Source organism: Cavia porcellus, unplaced genomic scaffold, assembly GCF_034190915.1.
Source record: "Cavia porcellus strain 051 isolate PalLab524CR breed Dunkin Hartley unplaced genomic scaffold, mCavPor4.1 scaffold_3, whole genome shotgun sequence".
Taxonomy (NCBI): Eukaryota; Metazoa; Chordata; class Mammalia; order Rodentia; family Caviidae; genus Cavia; species Cavia porcellus.
Window position 1 is genome coordinate 61,050,460 of NW_026947486.1, and position 19,354 is coordinate 61,069,813.

At 39.8% G+C, this 19,354-nt stretch overlaps 1 protein-coding gene across 3 annotated transcripts in view; it reads left to right on the forward strand.

The window, feature by feature from the left end:
- Drp2 (dystrophin related protein 2) overlaps positions 1-19,354 on the forward strand; it is a 41,327-nt gene that overhangs the window by 13,741 nt on the left and 8,232 nt on the right. Inside the window, exons 5-20 of one of the 3 annotated variants that reach the window (XM_003471060.5) lie at positions 1,457-1,577; positions 3,700-3,968; positions 4,338-4,484; positions 4,913-4,991; positions 6,762-6,822; positions 7,139-7,200; positions 9,990-10,064; positions 11,171-11,372; positions 11,573-11,658; positions 13,481-13,638; positions 13,966-14,132; positions 15,451-15,562; positions 16,459-16,595; positions 16,864-16,929; positions 17,134-17,199; positions 18,034-18,177. In XM_003471060.5, coding sequence (XP_003471108.1) covers positions 1,457-1,577; positions 3,700-3,968; positions 4,338-4,484; positions 4,913-4,991; positions 6,762-6,822; positions 7,139-7,200; positions 9,990-10,064; positions 11,171-11,372; positions 11,573-11,658; positions 13,481-13,638; positions 13,966-14,132; positions 15,451-15,562; positions 16,459-16,595; positions 16,864-16,929; positions 17,134-17,199; positions 18,034-18,177 — 1,952 coding nt within the window. The remainder of the gene's footprint in view (positions 1-1,456; positions 1,578-3,699; positions 3,969-4,337; positions 4,485-4,912; positions 4,992-6,761; positions 6,823-7,138; positions 7,201-9,989; positions 10,065-11,170; positions 11,373-11,572; positions 11,659-13,480; positions 13,639-13,965; positions 14,133-15,450; positions 15,563-16,458; positions 16,596-16,863; positions 16,930-17,133; positions 17,200-18,033; positions 18,178-19,354) is intronic. The other 2 variants (XM_013153721.3, XM_063246182.1) reach the window with 2 other exon arrangements.

Below are 19,354 nucleotides of genomic sequence, written 5' to 3' on the forward strand. Positions count from 1 at the left end.
CTGTATACAGTCCTATTGCTCTGAGATTAGCATGCTGCAAAGTCAAATCTTTCCATCGTATTTAAAATCCTGCCTTAATTTTTAATGGGGAAATGAACATAATATAATGTTAAGGGAAAATGCACAGACATAAAACTATATACAGATGGATCTCAATTATATATATATATATATATATATATATATATATATATATATACTGTATGAATGACATAGAATGGAACTATATCAAAATGTCAACACTGGTTGATGACAGTGGTGAAATGGAATTCTCTTTAATTTTATTCTTTTTGCTTTTGTGAAATTTTAAATATTTCTATGATGTATATTACCTCTTTATTTAGAAAATAATAATAAATATTTCTTGAAAATGAATGCAGAATGGAATAATACAATATGAAAACAAATTATAACAATATGCCTTAGCATGGATAAACCTTACAGACAGTATATTGAGTGAAAAAAAGTTAGATATAAAAAGTGCATATGCTAAAATCAGGCATGGTGGCACACGCCTGTAATCCCAACACTTTGGGAGGCTGAGGCAGGAGAATCGCTGTAAGTTCGAGGTCAGCATGAGCTACAAAATGAGTTCAAGATCAGCCTGAAGCAAATAAGTGAAACCCTGCCTCAAAAAAGACCCAAAAAATTCAAAATAAAAAAGAAGATATACTATGTTTCTATTTTTATGAAGTTCAAAAATAAGCAAAGTTTACTGATACTTTTACAAGTCAGAATTGTGCACACACACACACACCCCAAGCCCATTTTTCTCTTTTTTTAGTACTGGGAATTGAATTTAGGACCTTCACACTGAAGTATATCCCAAATCTTTTTTTTTTTTTTGAGACAGAGTTTTGCTAAGGCACTAAATTGTCCAGGCTGGGCCCTTTGGTCTCAGCATCTTAGAAAGCAGGGATTACAGGCTTGCACTATTAAGCCTTTGTGGTCACTGTTTAAGGGAAAGGATGAGAAAGTGACTGGAAGGAACCACCAGGGGGCCTTCTGGAATGCTGGTAGAGTTCTGTTCTTGATGTCAGTACTGGTTACACAGATGGAATCATGCCATGGAAATGTGCTGAGTGATACACGTTTGATTTATACATTCTGTGTATATGTCATACAAAAATTTTAATATAAGCCCTGCTTATCCTGCTTTTGATTTTTCTAAGCCCCTTACAGGGGATTTTCTGAGGTTTCAGGAAAACCAAGATCCCCACATTTCTCTTTGTCCTGCAGCACAATCAAATTCATTTTATATTAAGTAGACCTTCCAGTGTGAAGAGTTACTATTCTACCTGTGCAGAGGACTACACCTTTTTCCTTGTGGGTAACCCATTATCTACTAAGGCAAGAGACTAAATTGCACTATGAAGAAAGGCTGTTAGTTGCAGGGTGGAATTTAAGTTGTTGAAAGATTTTCTTTTCCTGTTGATCATACTACTAAATTTTACAGGCCTTTATGGAAGAAGTCAAGTCTCGGGGCCCCTATGTCTACTCTGTGCTGGAGTCAGCACAAGCCTTCCTATCTCAGCATCCATTTGAGGAACTAGAAGAACCTCATTCTGAAAGCAAAGGTGGGTGATCTTCTGTTCTTCCCTCTTCTTTGTGAGCTACATACTGTTATGCAAACACTTTTCTGCCCTCTCCAGACTCATTTGCTCTGCTGTTATCAAGGAGGGTAGTTTTTACATTAATCCAAAATTGAAGAAGAACAAGATTCATATTGTAGCCAGGTGTGCTGGTACATACCTATAATCCCAGCACTGGGGAGACAGAGACAGGCAAATCACTGGGAGTGCAAGGCCAGCCTAGGCTACAAAATGAATTCAGGTTCAGTCAGAAATATATAATGAAACCCTGTCTCAAAAAGGAAAAAAATGAAAGATTCATATTGTAAGTAAAAGCAAAGAGAACAGAATCTGAAGCAGTGGTCTCCAGCATGAGGCCCTAAAGCTGTGCTGTACATATGGTCTTTTAATGAGGCATGAAAAAGAAGAAAAGAAAAACAAAAGCACATTGAACTGAACCAACTCAGTGAATAAAAGTTATAGTATGTTAAAGAAAAAATACTGCTTTATTTCAACCTATAGGGACATGTGGCAATGCTCTAATCAAAGAACAAATAAAAAACTTTTCAAAATCTAAAATGTTAGGTGATGACCTTTTTTTTGTACTGGGAATTGAACTTAAAACCTTATACTTGCCAGGTAGGCACCATGCCACTGAACTATATGCCTGGCTAGGTGATGACCCTTTAGAGGAAAATTTACTGTGGCTTTTCAGTACTGACCATAGTGACTTCTCACCCTTTCTCTCGATACGGAGGACCACTCTCCATCTAGATTCAAATAAAGCAGCAAGTTAGGATCCACGGGAATGATTAGATCTGAGTGGTAGCCCAGCAAGCCCATTTTCCCAGAAAGAATCTTCAGTACTCTGAGATAAGCTCTGAATAGCCTAGAGAGGAGTCTTAATTAATTGAATCCTTTGTCAATTCCATTTACTCTCAGTTTATTTCTAGCTTCTCAGTAGGAGCGCTACTACTTTAAATTACTGCCCAATGGGCCTGACATAGGAAAGCTCAGAAGAGAAAGACAATTCCAATTAGCCTGGGGCTTTGAGGCTCTGAATCTTCTTCTAAGGGGAAATTCTGAGGGAGAAAGATGAAATCTATAAATAATTGTTCAAGTCACAGAATTAAAGTTTGTAGAGTGGACATTCCAGCAATGATACTGCAAACAGTTCTGTTCAATGATCCATTAGAACTCTGTGATATCATTTTCTGTCTTATACATTTAAATATACATGCAGTTATATAGTTTAGAGCATTTTCTTTTCCTCTCTTTCTAAGATGGCAATATGTAATCTATTAACTAGTGATTTCCTACTGCGCATTTTTTTCTTCTGTAAATCTGTATAACTTGTACCCTTCACTGTTTTTTTTTTCTTTTCTTTTCTCCTTAAATAAAAATTTAAAAAAAAAAAAAAAAAAAAAAAAAAAAAAAAAAAAGATGAAATCTATAAATTAGGAGCCCAGCTTTACTGGCTTTATGTCAGTCAACTTTTCCTGGTCTGGGACATAAAATAATGCCTCTCTTCTTTGGATGTAGATGGGAAGCACAAAATCACATTCCAGTATGATGTGAATAGTGCTGTGAATGATTCACCTTATTACACATCTTGAAATATTTTACTATCTTGCTCATTTTTTTAAAATATAAGGAAATTTTCATGATTCTGTGAGAAAAACCAAAATGGTCTCTTAACTGTGGAGATGGATACACAAACCAACTTGTGATAAAATTTTATGGACAAGAGACATATATGTGCACACACATCGCAAGTACAAATAAAACTAAAGCTCTCTGAACAAAATTAGTGGACTGTGATACTAGACTACCCTTTTACAAGATAACACCATTTGGGTAAAGGAAATATGAAACCTTTGTGTTGTTTCTTACAATTGCATGTGAATCTATAAAATCTCAAAATAGTTTAACTAAAATAATTTAATGTCCAAAAGGGCTTGAACTATAGAAAAGTACATATTTGTATATGAATATATACATAAATATGTACACACATGTGTCTGTGCACGTGCACACACACACAGGGATGTCTTTGTCTCTACCTTTCCCAGAGCTGCTCCTGTCTGGTTAAGGTTAGCCTCACCTGATTTCCTGCCTACACTTGCAGATACCTCCCCCAGACAGCGGATCCAGAATCTTAGCCGTTTTGTGTGGAAGCAGGCAACAGTAGCCAGTGAACTATGGGAAAAGCTGACAGCTCGATGTGTGGACCAGCACCGCCACATTGAGCGCACTCTAGAGCAGTTATTGGAGATTCATGGAGCAATGGAGGAACTGAGCACTACTCTGACCCAAGCAGAGGGAGTCCGAGCCACTTGGGAGCCCATTGGAGATCTCTTTATTGATTCGCTCCCAGATCACATCCAGGCTATTAAGGTATGCATGGCTCCTCCCCTGGCTACAGTCTCCCGAGATCTCATGCTCTTCTGGACCCTGGTAATGTTCCTCCTGCTGAGACTCCATTGGTGTGTATTATGACTAAGCCTCTTTTAGTGCATGTGCTAGATCTGGAGCTGGCTTGTCTGTAGTCTCCTTTGTTCTTCTATAATCTTCTTTTCCCCCAGTTTTCTGATATAAGAAGAAGCAGAAAAAAACTGTGGCCACTCACACCTTGCTCTAGTTGTCCTAGTAGGCAAACACCTAAGTTGTATGTTTTAACAAAACCTCTGGGTGAAGAGTTCAATAAATGACTAATGATGGATCCTCTTTCCCACGCCTCATCTGCTATGACACTTGGTTCTGCAGCTATTCAAAGAAGAATTTGCTCCCATGAAAGATGGAGTAAAGTTGGTGAATGATCTGGCCCATCAACTTGCCATTTCTGATGTACACTTGTCGATGGAGAATTCCCGAGCCCTGGAGCAAATCAATGTCCGGTGGAAACAGCTACAGGTAAAAGAATAGCCTAAAGCAAGCCAGGAGTCACTTCATTATATTTAATTTAGAGAAAACTTACTCAAGCCCAAAAGAAATACAACCTATATGGGAAAGTAAAGACTAGTAAAGAATGTGGGGTTGGGGACAGGCTTCTCAGTCTCTAAGTCAGGGTATGATTAAACTGAAAAAACTGAGAAAAACTTGTCTAGATTTGAGTACACAGGTAGACAGAGGCAGGAGAAAAGTCACTGTGGCTGGAAGCAGGGAGGCTCTTCTCTAATCTACGGGAGCACTGAAGGAGGGATAGGATTAGCTGATGGTAAACGGTCTGGGAAAAAAGCCAGCCTATTAAGGAGTTCATAAAGATTCCTAGAGGCACCTGAGTGTTTCCACATGAACTAGTTAGAATTAATCCACTGTCTTCCTCATTGTTCTTTCCATAGGTGTCAGTTGGTGAGAGGCTGAAGCAGCTGCAGGATGCCCACCGGGACTTTGGGCCTGGGTCACAGCACTTCCTCTCCTGTATGTGAGCCAAACTGAACTTCACTTAGCAGAACTTCAGCCATCTTCCAAGAGAATCTACCATTGTTCCCTAAGGGCCTGATGGGAGTTCAGTATACCTTGTCATCCAAAAAGCAGTGCATATTAAAAAAAAAAAAAAAAAACGTAGTAGTGGAAAGATCAGTTCTCCAATTAGAGAGATCTGGGTGTGAGTCAGTGTACTTCAGCTTAATAGGTATGTAAGCTTGAAAAAACAGCTTAATCTCTTTGAGTCTCTATTTATTTTTCCATCTGTACAAAGAGAGGAAAATATTACCTAGCTTATAAATCAGACTTTATAAATTGTATTCAACAATATTTATTGTGGACTAGTTACATTTCTAGGAACTAGAATTGTGTCAGTGAACACAACAGAAATCATTACAGTTGGCGAGTTTACATTCTAGTAGAGGAAGCCGGGAGGCATGGTTAGGAAGAACTGGGCTTAAGGGAGGAGACATTTCAGAGACCTCCTAAGAGAGTGACAATAAAACAAAGGCCCAAGAGGCAAAACAGTGAACCACAAGAATAGCTTAAGGAAGACCATACTAAATAAGGGTTCCAGGTCCTTAAGGCAGGGTGTGCTGAGGAAAAGCAAAGAAGCTCATGTGGAAGAGAGCAGAGAGGAAATACAGGGAGGACAGATCATGGAGGGCTTTGTAGGTAAAAATACTTTGGATTTTATTCCAGATGGAAAAGAGAACTTTTGGCAGGGTTTGAAGTGAGAGATGATATGTTCAGATACATATTTTAACATGAGGTTAAGAATAGATTGCTGGGGGTGGGCAAGACTGGGAGCTGGAAGACCTATTTAGTGAACACAATGCAGTAATACAGGTGAAGGATGATGGTGGCCCAGACAAGGGTTGTAGCGGTGGATATGGTGAGAATATACTGAAAGGAAAATTAGACATGCACACAAAGCACAAGCATAGAAGTAGGAACTCAATAAATGTACCCATGGTTAGAATCATTGCTATTATAGTGACCTGAAACTGTTCCTGCAGAGGGTTTTGTACTCAGGGAAAATGAAGTGAGCAGATCAACCAAGTAACCTGATCCTCTCCTGAAAGGACCAAAAGATAAAGACACAGAGCTGAGAATAGCATGAGTTCTCAGAATTTCTCTTGGGAGTCAGGGCACAGTACCAGTACCCTCTGTCCACAGGCCTGAGAAAGTTGGCTTCCTAAGAAAGGGCTTTCAGCTCTACTTTGTAGCACAGGAAAAACCCAGCTGCCTGCAGTTAAATGATGGAAATGTCAGGGTAGCCAAAACCAAATATTCCTGCTAATCCATAGCCACATCACTAGTATGTTAGGGCAATCATTGACAACCTCTTCTACTTTTCTCACCCTATCATCAGGGAAAGAAGTGTTTATTAGAAATGCTTGCCTGCTGGGTATGATAGTAAACATAGCACTCTCAGAGGCTGAGGTAGGAAGATCATAAATTTGAGCCTGGCTTGACTTAGCTAGGCCTTGACTCAAAATTAAAAATAAAAAAGGGTTAGGGATATACTTCAGTGCACTACAAAGCACTGAAGTATCCAAAGCACTACAAAAAAAAAAGGAAGAAGAAAAGAAAAGAAAAAAAGGTTGCCACACCCTCAGCTGCTATATTAAGAGCTGGCAATGAGATCAAACATCTCTTTTGTTTGACCTATCTTGGGGAAGAATAAAACAGGGGAATGGTTGGGCGAGGTGAAAGGTATTAGTGGCCAGTTTGCTTTCTCTTTCTCTTCTCCTTTGCCAGCCTCTGTCCAGGTTCCGTGGGAAAGAGCAATTTCACCCAATAAAGTTCCCTACTACATCAAGTAAGTGATTGTCAGAATCAGAAGCAGGTCAATCCCTACATGGCCCCTCCCTTGCCTGTCTTTTCTACTTATCCTCCTCACTTTTTGTTCACTGGGATTCCTCGGTTCAGTTCAATTTTTCCTCCTTATAGCAAGAGTTCAACATTGTTCCTAGGTAAAGGTGAACCCTTGTGATTTGGGATCTTCAGGGTTCACCCTTGTATCCTACAACTTCTTGCATCCACCTATCACTGGGTAGTGTGCACATGTGGAGGGGGGAGTGTGGAGGAGTGTGACAAAGTTTAGTTGCTTGTTCCAGTTATGCTTTTGTTTATAGCCACCAGGCGCAGACCACATGCTGGGACCATCCCAAGATGACAGAGTTATACCAAACCTTAGGTAAGAATATAAGGTTCCCTTCTGCATTGTTGGTGGGACTGTAAACTGACACAACTATGGAAATCAGCATGAAGATTTCTCCAAAGAGCTAAAGATAGAAATCCCATTTGATCCAGCCATTCCCCTTCTAGGTATCTTTCAAAAGAGTGTGAAAGATATCATATTACAGTGGTACATGTGTACCCGTGTTTGTAGCAGCACAATTCATTATAGCTAGAAATCTTGAAAACAGCTCAGAGGTCTATCAACAGATGAATGGATAAAGAAAATGTGGTATTTATGCACAATGGAGCACTACTCACCAAAAGAAGGAGAAATTTGAGCCATTTTTAGAAAAATGGATGCATATTGAGACTATAATGTAAGTGAAGCAACTCAGACACACAAATTTAAATATTGCATGGTTTCTCTTATATGAAAAACTCTTATATACAACATATGCAATAAAACAGATGAGAGAGATAAAAAAATAAAGAAAGAAGTATTGTACTTCAGTACAGACAAGGCATCTAAAAGTGTACTTCGACTTACTACAGTTGTTTTACTTTGGCCTATTAGTCTGGTTTTCAACCTGTATATATAAACAACTTTATAAGGTCTTATAAGATAAATAAGTGAATCCAATGCTGGAAAAATAAGAGGGGTGTAAGGAAGGGGAAAATAGGATTGAAATGTGTTATGTACGTGTAACAATTTCCTACAGTGAATGTAATCATTATGTACTAATAAAAGTTTTACAAAAAGAATTTGAGGCTCCTGTACAGAGTGGAGATCTATATAGCTGCTTTTGTTCCATAAAGTCTATCAACAGATGAAGAAAATATGTTATATGCATACAATGGAATAGTATTTAGCATTAAAAGACAGAAAATACTGCTGTTTGTTTCAACATGTATGAATCCAAAGGACATTATGCCAAGTGAAATAAGCCAGGCACCAAAAGAAAAAAAAAGTGTAGGATCTCAGTTATATAAGGAATCTAAAACAGTCAAACTCATGTAGATTATAAAATAAAATGATGGCTAGCAGGGGCTAGAGGGAGAAGGAAATGGGATGATATCAGTCAAAGGCCACAAAATTGTAATTAAGCAAAATGAGTAAGCCCTATTGGCAGGGCATGGTAGCATGAACCTGTAATCACAGCACTTGGGGATATCGAGGCAGGAGAATCACTGAGAGTTTGAGGCCAGAGAGGGGCTACAAAGTGAATTCAAGGTCAACCTGAACTGCATAGTGAAACCCTGTCTCAAAAAGACCAAAAAAAACAACAAAAAAGAAAAAGTAAAAGAAAGAATGTTCTATCAATTTATGGGACAGCATAGGGCCTATAGTTAACAGCACCATTTTTATACTGAAAGGTTTGCTAAGAGGATAGAACTTAGGTTAAGTGTTCTTATCACATACACAAATAATCCTGATCATAAATAAGGAGGCAGGAGAAGGGATTTTTGGAGGTGTGGATATGTTACTAATGGCCAGATTATGGTGATGACCTCATAGTGCAAGCTTTTTTCCAAACTTATTGGGTTATAAACATTAAATAAATGGAGCTTTTTGTATGATAATCATGTCTCAACAAAATGATTTTTAAAAAAGAATAGAAGAGAATTTTAGTCAATAAGCGGATGGCATAGAAGTGACTATGTCCTTTTTCCAACAGTCTTCCATTCTTTTTCTTCTGCACTTCCCTCAACTGGACTCTGTATTACACCTGGGCCATTCTACATCATATTAGGGACCTATTCTTGTAGATGTGAAGCCTAATCTGCTTTGTCCAAACTGCAGTGACTGTGGACTTTGTACCTTATCTTTGCAAATTAAGATTTACCACACTGCGAATTTTGTCCATGTTGATGCATGTGACTATAATTCATTCATTTTTCACTGCTGTAGCAGTTTCATTATATATAGCAATTTCTTTATCTGTTCTACTGGTTTTTCTCCTCATTTTTATTAGTATATACTTTAATGGGTTTTATTTTTGTAGGCTAATACATGCACACAACACACTTTAATCGTTTTTTCCCATCAGCCTCCTTTCCCCATCCTTCCCCTTAGTTTCACATTTTGGGGGCTTTCAATGTATTCAATTTATTTTGATCATACTTATCCCACCATTACCAGCCTTTATACCTCTCTTCCCCACTCCTCATCTTTTTTACTGCTGATGGACATGAAAGTTTCTAGTTTGAAGCTGAAAAGACCAATGCTACTGAGGATTTCTTGTGCATTTCTTCTGATGCATGAGTGTAAGGCTTTCTCTAGAATGTATTTTCCACTCTCCAGAGATAATATCATTTCAGTGTGTTGTGACAAGCATTTTTAAAAAACTGAAATAGACTAGGAAATATTAGTATCAACAGACCTTTAGCAGGAGTCAGACTTGATATTAATTATATGTTTTGTATTTTTAAATCTAGAAAGGAATTGCTTTCTGAAATATTTGTTTTTTACACGTGCACACATATGTTTATGTATTCTGGGCCACAATATAAAAAGAATGTCTTATGAGTTTTGGTCAAAAATGTTTGGAAATCATCTGTAAGATAGATAGCTGACTAGGGGTTAGGACACGTGAGTATTCTAATTTACAAGGCAATACCAAGTTGTTTTCCAAAGTGATTGTATCAATTCATACCTTCAGTAGCAGTCCTCATGCATACACATCCTTTTTGGCATTTGCTAATGTCAAACTTCTGTTTTTTGCCAGTCTGATGGGTTTAAATTCTCTTATTGTGGTTTAAAGTGCATTTCCCTGATCTAAGTGTGTCTCTTTCCATTCTTTGCAGCTGATCTGAACAACATTAAATTCTCAGCTTATCGCACTGCCATGAAGCTCCGCAGAGTCCAGAAGGCCCTGCGCCGTACGTCTCCTGTCACACTTCTCTAAGGCTTTTATCCCCATTCTCCTACTCTTCATCAGTCTTCTGGTTCTCACTTTCATGCCATCTTGACCAGGGTTGTTGACTGATCTGTTGAGAACTCTCCAAAGCCTGGGACATGCTGGCTGTGGGTGCTTTCTGTTTCCAGGGTCCTTCCACTGACTTCCAGGCCCTAGACTGGTTTCCAAATTAGACCCATAGCCATCCAACTACTTGACCCTTCTTGCCTGCCCCAACATGGATAATCAAGCAACTGCTTTGTAACAGGAAGTATCCCAGCCCATGGTTTGGGTCATTGAATGTAGCAACAGAACTACTGAAGCAAATGTGAGTGGTTGGGGCTTAGCTTGGCTGCAGATATAGTGTGCCTATGACCTTTCTCAAGGGTACTATTCAGTCAGGCTTCCTGATCCAAGTGTGTCTGGTTAGGCTGATTCAGCTTGGTTAGTGATTAAAACATCCTACTGCCAGGCACGGTGACAGTCCTGTAACCCAGGGGGTCAGGAGGCTGAGGCAAAAGGAGGACAAGTTACAAGTCAGTCTGAGTAACTTAACAAGATCCTATTTCAAAATAAAAAAAATACAGTGATCTGGGAATGTAACTCAGTGGTAGAGCATTCCTAGGCTCAGTCCTCAGAATTGAAAGATAAAATTCCTTATGCATGTCACATTTATCCAACTATATCTGAGACTTAGTATCTAGTATCAGTATTAGGTTCTCAGAACAAGATTCATGGAGAAATCTATTTACAGTTAAAACTTGTGCAAAGACAGAGAAACTTAAAATGGCATATGATCCCTTAGGACTCAATACAACATAGGCGGTGAGTTTATTCACATCTGACCATCTTCTCAAAACTGTTTTGAGTATGGAAATTAAGGGGAAGTTTGTTTATTTGTTTGTTTGCTGGTTTTCCTTCCTTAGAATAATGATCTTGGTAAAGAGCCAGCTTGCTTCATACTTGCAAACAGTTAGGATGCTTGCTTTATACTTATAAATTTTAGGCTTCTAGTGGCTTTATCTCCTTCTTTAATCCTTAAGGTTCTATTTTTGGCTATATATTTTCTCTCTTTCCTTTCCTTCCCAGTGGATCTAGTAACTTTAACTACAGCTCTAGAGATCTTCAATGAGCATGATCTGCAGGCCAGTGAGCATGTGATGGACGTGGTAGAGGTCATTCACTGCCTGACTGCTTTATATGAGCGACTGGAGGAGGAAAGAGGCATCCTAGTCAATGTGCCACTATGTGTAGACATGACTCTCAACTGGCTCCTCAATGTTTTTGATAGGTAAGAGCTTTTAGTCCTGGAAGCCTCTTTGATAAATTTAATGGACTTGGTAGGAAAGGGTTGCTCTCATGGTGGACTTGGACCCAATTCAGCTTGGGGCATGGTTAGCCAGAGCTCTAACACAGTGAGGAAATGACTGCCTTTACATGTATTAATCCTTGACATATATTTATATTCTCGGTCTGTTCTTTTAAACCTAGCGGTCGCAGTGGAAAGATGCGGGCATTGTCCTTTAAGACTGGCATTGCATGTCTCTGTGGCACAGAAGTGAAGGAAAAACTTCAATGTGAGTACAGCTCCAAAGTGTGGAGTGATCTTGGGCGGAGGGAGGGGTTTTGCAGCGAGAAGAGGTATGACAAGCAGAAGGTAGGTCTTATTACTCAGAAGAGGGCTCCTCAGGCCACTTTGTGATGCTTTCTGGCCCAGGCTGTTGTGAAGAATATATAGCGACCAAAGGCCGAAATGGGCCTGAGGCTTGTGATTAGACCCTGTTTCATGTCTTTGGGTTTCTAATCTTACATAATTACTTAGGACTGTAACCTGGAGCTCTTAGGATCTGTAACCTGGAGTATTCAGAGCCCTGAGGTTCTAGTTCTAATCCCCATGCCCTATCAGGCTTAGCCCTCTCCTAGTTAGAAACTGAAGCCAAGTCATACATTCTCCTGGGGGACTTCTTGTGTGTTTACATAGACAGGATATAATAAAATATATTCTCTGAGACACAGACAGTATTTACTTCTGTAGTTTTTACCTCTCTAGTTTCTAGTACCTTTGCTTTCCCCTCTTTCCTCCATCTTGTGTTCAGTATTTTGAACTTTTCTACAGCACCATTGTTATTTGTTGAGTACTAATGTGTGTTGACTTCTCTGATAAATGGGGTGAATGCTAGGTTAAATTAGATGTGTTACTTCCTTCAAACGGTTTAGTCTAGAGGAGGAGAGAAAAACACAAAAAGCTTTTTTACAAAAAGTGCTAATAAGCCAGTGTAGTGGTGCAAACCTGTAATCCCAGCAGTCTAGGAGGCTGAGGCAGGAGGATCATAAGTTGGAGGTCTGTCTGGACAACTTAGTGACTTACTGAGACCCTGTCTCAAAATGAAAAATAAAAAAAAAAAATGTAGCTCAGTATGAAGGCCTTGGGCTCAATTCTCAGTATTGCAAAACAAAGAAACAAATAAGTGGCAAAGAATGTGTATTATATAAAGATCATAGAAAATATAAGACAGTGGTCTAAGAAAAATTTACAGGCCCAAGCATGTTTATAAGCTGCATTATTGTGCCCAACTTTCACTTGAGATGAGATGTTCAGTGATTATTTATCCTCAGTTTTTAACTAAGGAAGCTGAAGCACAGAATGGTTTATAACTTACTCGAGATTCTACAGCTAGTCAACCATAAATCTAGAACTTGAATTCAGGCCTTTTGGCCTTTGCTTCTATATATTTTCTAGGCCTTAGACAAGATACAAAGCAAATAGACAACAGCTTCTGAAAGAGGTTTACTAGGGTTGGCCTTGGAAGGAGGTCCTAGGAACACCAATAAAAGTCCATATTAAGCTCTAAGTACTATAGTATACTCCACAAGCACTTAGAGGTCATTTTAGATGATTATCTCCTCTTTTTGAATTATCCATACCAGGCTTTCCTTCCATTTGTGTGGACAACTGAGCAATTACTGAAGTATCAAATTATATCAGCTCTGTGAACAGGAGAGGGTATGGACCCTGATGGTGACACATGTTCAGGTGCCCCTGAATGCACAGCTCACATCTTGCTTCTTGAGGAAGGTTTTTCCAGTGGTGTCATCAATACATACCTATTTCTAGGAATGCTCTTAATTTTCCCTTTCTTCCTCCCTCCTCTTTTCCTACATTTCTGATATTTTCTTATGTGTTTCTCACTTTTTCTCTCTGAGCTCAAGGAATGCTCTTTTAAAAGCTCCTAGACTTCTAAAAGGTCAGGGATGAAATTCTAGCTATTCCACTTTCAAAAGTCCATATGCTCAGTCCTTGTGCTCTTTCCCTGTCTTCCTTTTCTGCTTTTTCTCCTCATACCATTCTCTGGCCATTCCTGCGTTGGGATTGGCCGCTCTTGGTGGTGTGCCTAGCAGACCTCTTCAGCCAAGTGGCCAACTCAGGCAGCCAGTGTGACCAACGCCACCTCGGTGTCCTGCTTCATGAAGCTATTCAGGTGCCCCGTCAGCTGGGTGAAGTGGCAGCCTTTGGGGGCAGCAATGTGGAGCCCAGCGTCCGCAGTTGCTTCCGTTTTGTGAGTATGCAACTCCAGAGGGAAGTGAGAGGGGAGGGAGGTGGAAGGAAGGGAAGATGGACCAAAAGCTGAGCTTTCGATGTGAGCTATTCACATGTAAGAGAGCTTGTAGGGATGGGACAACAGAACAGAGACTTTACTGAGTCCTAGGGTTGGAGTCCTGTTAGGGAAGATGCCAGCTCAACTACAACAGGGCAAAAGGTAGACACCACCGGAGAATAGACCAATCCAGGCCCTGCTTACTTCTCTGATTTTCGGAGGGCTAGCACACTAGGAACAAAATACTTTGAGATTCAGTCATTTCCATTGGGCTTCTTATTTCCCTAGAGCACTGGGAAGCCAGTCATTGAAGCTTCCCAGTTCCTGGAGTGGGTCAACTTGGAACCCCAGTCCATGGTGTGGCTGGCTGTTTTGCATCGGGTCACCATTGCTGAGCAAGTAAAGCATCAGACCAAGTGTTCTATCTGCAGGCAATGCCCTATCAAAGGATTTAGGTAGGAAAGAGTATGTGCTTTGATGATAATCTTCAGAACTATGTCATGGGTCACACAATTCAGATACTACAAAACAATGCATTATGTAATTACAATATATCTATAGTAAATCTATTATTATAGATTACTATTATAATCCTTTCTATTGTGGAATGTTTAACACTTTGAGAACTTGGAAATGATGAAATATTTCATTTTTTTAGAATATGAAGTATACAGACCCAACAAAAATGAAGCATGAATACTGTAAGAATACTTATATATCAAATGATTTGCCACCAAATGTTTCACAATCAGTTCCCCAGAAAGATAAAAGGAAACCCAATTTGTAGCATTTGCTGCTGTGATATATACTACCCCCTGCCTGATATCTGGCTATCTATAGGAGATCCCCAAGTCTAGTAGGGAATGGATTCACAGTCACATGACATTTATAGTATTTCTACCATGCTGATATAGATTGAGTACCTGTAATCCAAAAATCTGAAATCTGAAGTGTTCCAAAATGCATTCTGGAGTTCTGGATTAGCAATGCCTAACCAGCAAAGTCTGTGCAGATATTCCAAAATCTGAAGAACTTTTGGCCTCAGGCATTTTAAATAAAGGATACTCAACCTATGCAGTAGATGTTAATAACCTCAACAGCATAGATAATAATAATTAGGAAGTGATGAGTTTTGAATATTACATTTATTTAATTGTGGGGTTTTATATCTTAATTTTAAAATAATGGTTGTGTTAACTATTGGCTTAGAAAACCCTTAAAATTTTAATAGCTAATGAGCTATTAATAGCTTGCAAGCTGGTAGGAACTGGCTCCAGCATGCTGCAGTATTTACACTCAAACAAACTAAATAAAATATTATTACAATACATTTGAAGTCTCCCTGATTACATTCCACTCCTTCCTCTGCATAGGTAGATAGATATTGGCTTTCATCATAAATTTGGCTGTACAGGCTGACCTTGGACTTACCATCTTCCTGTTTTAGCCTTCAGAGCAGCTTGTGTTTTCATGTGTATGCCAGTATGCTAAATCTACATCTCCTTTTCAAAAAAGGAAGGGGGTTAGTGAGACAATGCTGTTTCTCATACTTCCTGGGACCCTGGGCTTATTATTTCATAGAGATTTATGGTCTCTAGAACGAGGCTATTCATCTGTTGAGGATTCAGCCATTTCTACATATAGGAAATTGAGCATGATATTACTCCATGTGTCACCCCTCCTTATATGTGCATATGTTTGCATGCTAAGGAAATGTGTGAGGTCGTTGTAATATATTAGATAATATTTTTCACCACATATCATCTCCCAAAGGTACCGGAGTCTGAAACAATTTAATGTGGACATCTGCCAGACCTGCTTCTTAACAGGCAGGGCCAGCAAGGGCAATAAGCTGCACTACCCCATCATGGAGTATTACACCCAGGTATGGACCTCTGGGCTTTGTGGAACACTTAGGCTGCTCTCAGGTACTAGGCTTTGCCCAGCATTAGCTTATTGTGTTCTGTTTTTCTGTGGGAAGCATTCACCAAAAAGTTCTAGTGCTTCTATAGCATGGAACAGTCAAGCCTCTCTACTCTTCCACTGAAACTTCTTCACTAGAATCAGAGTTGGTCCAGGACAGTCTCAGTCTTCTAAAGAACTCTTTTCCAAAAGGAACAGAGAGAGTAAGTTTCACTTGAGTTTTTCCTGGCTAGTTTCTTATATTGTTCTGTGTTAGACACCTGTCTTCCCAACTACTTTGTTATTGTTTTGACCCCTTCTAATCAATACAAAAATGTGTGCTCAAATTAACTACTCAGTCCCTCGGGGGGGGGGGAGATAGTTTTTTACATAGGTCCATAAACTTCACTTGGTTTTCATGAGCAACTGTGCCTTTCACATCCATGTGAGTCCAGGTTGCTCAGCATTGCTCAGCTGAACTCCAGCTATACAGTTGCTTCTATGCTCTGTTTGAGACCCACTGTCCTATATGTGGCTTCCTGAGCTGATTCTGCTTCCTAAAATTCTACATGTCTTTAGATCTTTCTGTCCACGTAGATTCTTCTGGAGCCCAAAACATATTCCCTGCTCCACTCACTCCCTACCATTCTCTCCCTTACCCTACCTCCCCATCTTTCAATCTGTTTTTCCAATCCACCTTTCCAAGATGTCATCTCTTTGAAATATGTATCCAATTTTAGACCCCTTTCTAGGAGCAGGTTGTGACAGGCATGAATAAGTAAAGTACTAGTCATGCTCTTTGTTCATGAGGAGCAGCCACAACTTCCCAGACTATCTGGAAGCCTTTAGAGTGAGTCCCTCCATCCTGTCTCCTTCCAGACCACATCCAGTGAGAACATGAGGGACTTTGCCACCACCTTAAAGAACAAGTTCCGCTCAAAGCATTATTTCAGCAAACACCCTCAGCGAGGCTATCTGCCTGTGCAATCGGTCCTGGAGGCTGACTACAGTGAGACGTGAGTACAGTGTTTGAGCAGTGACTGTGTGCAATCTGCATCTGTATTGTAGGATAAACCCCACCAGTGAAAGAAAAGTTCAATTTGGGCCTGACCCAGACTCTAGCCTGAAAAATAGATTACAATGTAGTCTCTGTATTCTGGTCCTATCAGTTCTTGCCTATCTCCATAATGCAGGTGGTAGGATGAGGTGGGGTAAGGTGGTGAGGAAACAAGCTGTGCAGCTGCCTAGTCTTTGGTCTTCTGGCTATTTGTTGCTTTCTTCCAGACCGGCTTCTTCTCCAATGTTGCCACATGCGGACACACACTCTCGCATTGAGCATTTTGCCAGCAGGTACCAGAAGGTTTGGGGAAGGAGGTATAGAAAGTTCAAGAGAAAGGAGTTTTCACTTGGGACTAGGAAAATTGAGTCAGGGGATGTTCATGGTGGGATGTGGAGCAGCCAATAAGTCCTAACGCTCCTGTGGGATTAGGGTGTTTAAGATGAAAGCAGGTCTCATATTCTGTTTTCCTTCCTGTTCCTGATCTTTCTTCCCAGGCTTGCTGAGATGGAAAGTCAGAATTGTTCCTTCTTTAATGACAGCCTGTCCCCGGATGACAGCATGTGAGTTTCATAAACTGCTTATTTTCCAGAAACAGCTCTCTTTGGGGATCCTTCTACCACTTCTTGGGAAGAGTTCCACAAGGAATGGAAATGTGGTAGTTAGGATCCTTGACTCTCTAAGAAAGGAAAGCTGCTTCCTGGGCACAATAAGAAATTGTCTTTCCTCTTGTCAACTGAGTGGGGAAATGAATGACATTGTCTCTCTCTGACATTTGCCAAGGTCCCTTCCTGTTATGTGATCTCATCTTTCTGTGCCCAAGTATGAGGGAAAAATAATGCCCTCATCTAAAGCCACATCAAGAAGCTATTATCTCACGTTCAAGATACAAAAAGCACATCTAGTGCCACACCAAACCTGGGAGACATCAGGGATTTAACCAAAGCATAGTCGAATGTCCTATAGCCCAGGAAAGGTACCCAGAATCTCTAGGGAAGTCCCTGCCCTGCTCAAACAGCCTAGAAACATGAATTCAATCTGATCCCGACCGAACTAAGATCACTCTGGGAGGTGAGGAAGCAAAGGCAGCTAGAGGGGACAAATAGCAAAGAAAAGGAAGTGATTTGCTCATGATATCATAGGGAGCTATAAGTAGAACTCAGAAGCCTCAGCATCCTGAAAATATTTTCAGTACCTCCACCACGGCTATTGCCAACTTTGAGTATTTTCATCCCACTCAAAACTGAATATGTTAACTTCTCCCTCTCCATGATTTAAAAGTGAATATTCCAGCAAGCAGCTCCTGGAATCTGAACCAGAAGCTGAAAACTCATGCCTTGAGCCATTGCTATATTTAACACCTAATCACCTCCTTTCCTCTCCCCACACCCATGCAGCGATGAGGACCAGTACCTGCTGCGGCACTCCAGCCCCATCACAGACCGGGAGCCAGCCTTCGGACAGCAGATTCCATGCAGCATGGCCACAGAAAGTAAGGGAGAGCTGGAGAAGATCTTGGCTCACTTAGAAGATGAGAATCGGTGGGTATGGCCATGGCACAAATTTATTTGGGTTCTAGAGGCAGACAGCTTGAATTTAAGTACAAGCACCTCCACCTCTTAGCTGTGTGACCTTGAAAACTTACTTATATTTTGTGATCCTCTATTTCTTAATCCGTAAAATAGGTATGATGATAATCACACCAGCTTCCTGTGGTCACTTGTGAAAACCTAATGAGATCAGACATATAATGGCTTAGCCCAGTGCCTACCTTATAATAAGGGTTCAATAAGTGCTAGCTCTTACAATAATTATTTGAATTTTTAAATGTCACCCCAGTGTTTCCCACCACTACACATAAAGCAGAGAGAATGTAAATTCAGAGAGCACAGAAGAAAGTATGACATGTCCCTGCTCTCAACGAATTTTCCATGCTAGATGTAAAGATACTTATCATCAGTGAAAGCATTTCAGAGGATGATGACACTATATACAACATTTGTGGACTGGAAGACAGAATATGACAATTATAGGAGTGGTATTACTCTCCATAAAATATAGGTGGCATTAGGGGTCTGAAGAAGATTCAAGGTACTTTAAAAGAGTAGACTCTGTCTTACCTCTTGAAGTAAGTAGCATGTCTAAAACATTATTAGTTTACACTTGCATTACTTTAGGAGCTTCAGAAATTACAAATTCTATTTGTTGATCTGAGTGTGACCTATGTTTCTGCAGTTTTTTTCTGTTTAGATGAACATATATTAATTTTATGTAATTTAGGTGAGAAGATATTTATAATTATAGGATCAAAACATCAAGGGCAAAATCCCCACTGGGTCCAAATGTGGACTGTATATTCTGCACCCACGAGAGAAAATACAAATCCTTAATCTGCTTTGGGTTCTGGTTGTTGCTTAGCTCACCTGTACCTTTGCTTTTTGATCGTGTTCTGTTTTCTGACCAAATTAGTTCATGCTGTTTTCTTCACCTCTTATCTTAGGGTCTTTGCCTTGCTATTCTCATCACCTAGAATGATTTTTTCCTTTTAGCTAAGAAAGTTATATTTTAGTAAGCAAACAGCTTTCTCAGAAAGTTTTTAGTGACAAGACATTCCTTATTCATCATTCATATGACTTCTGTACTCTCCACTGTAGCACTTATCATGGATGTAATGACAAAGTTATTTATAATCATTCTCAGCCACTAGGTAGGTGCTAT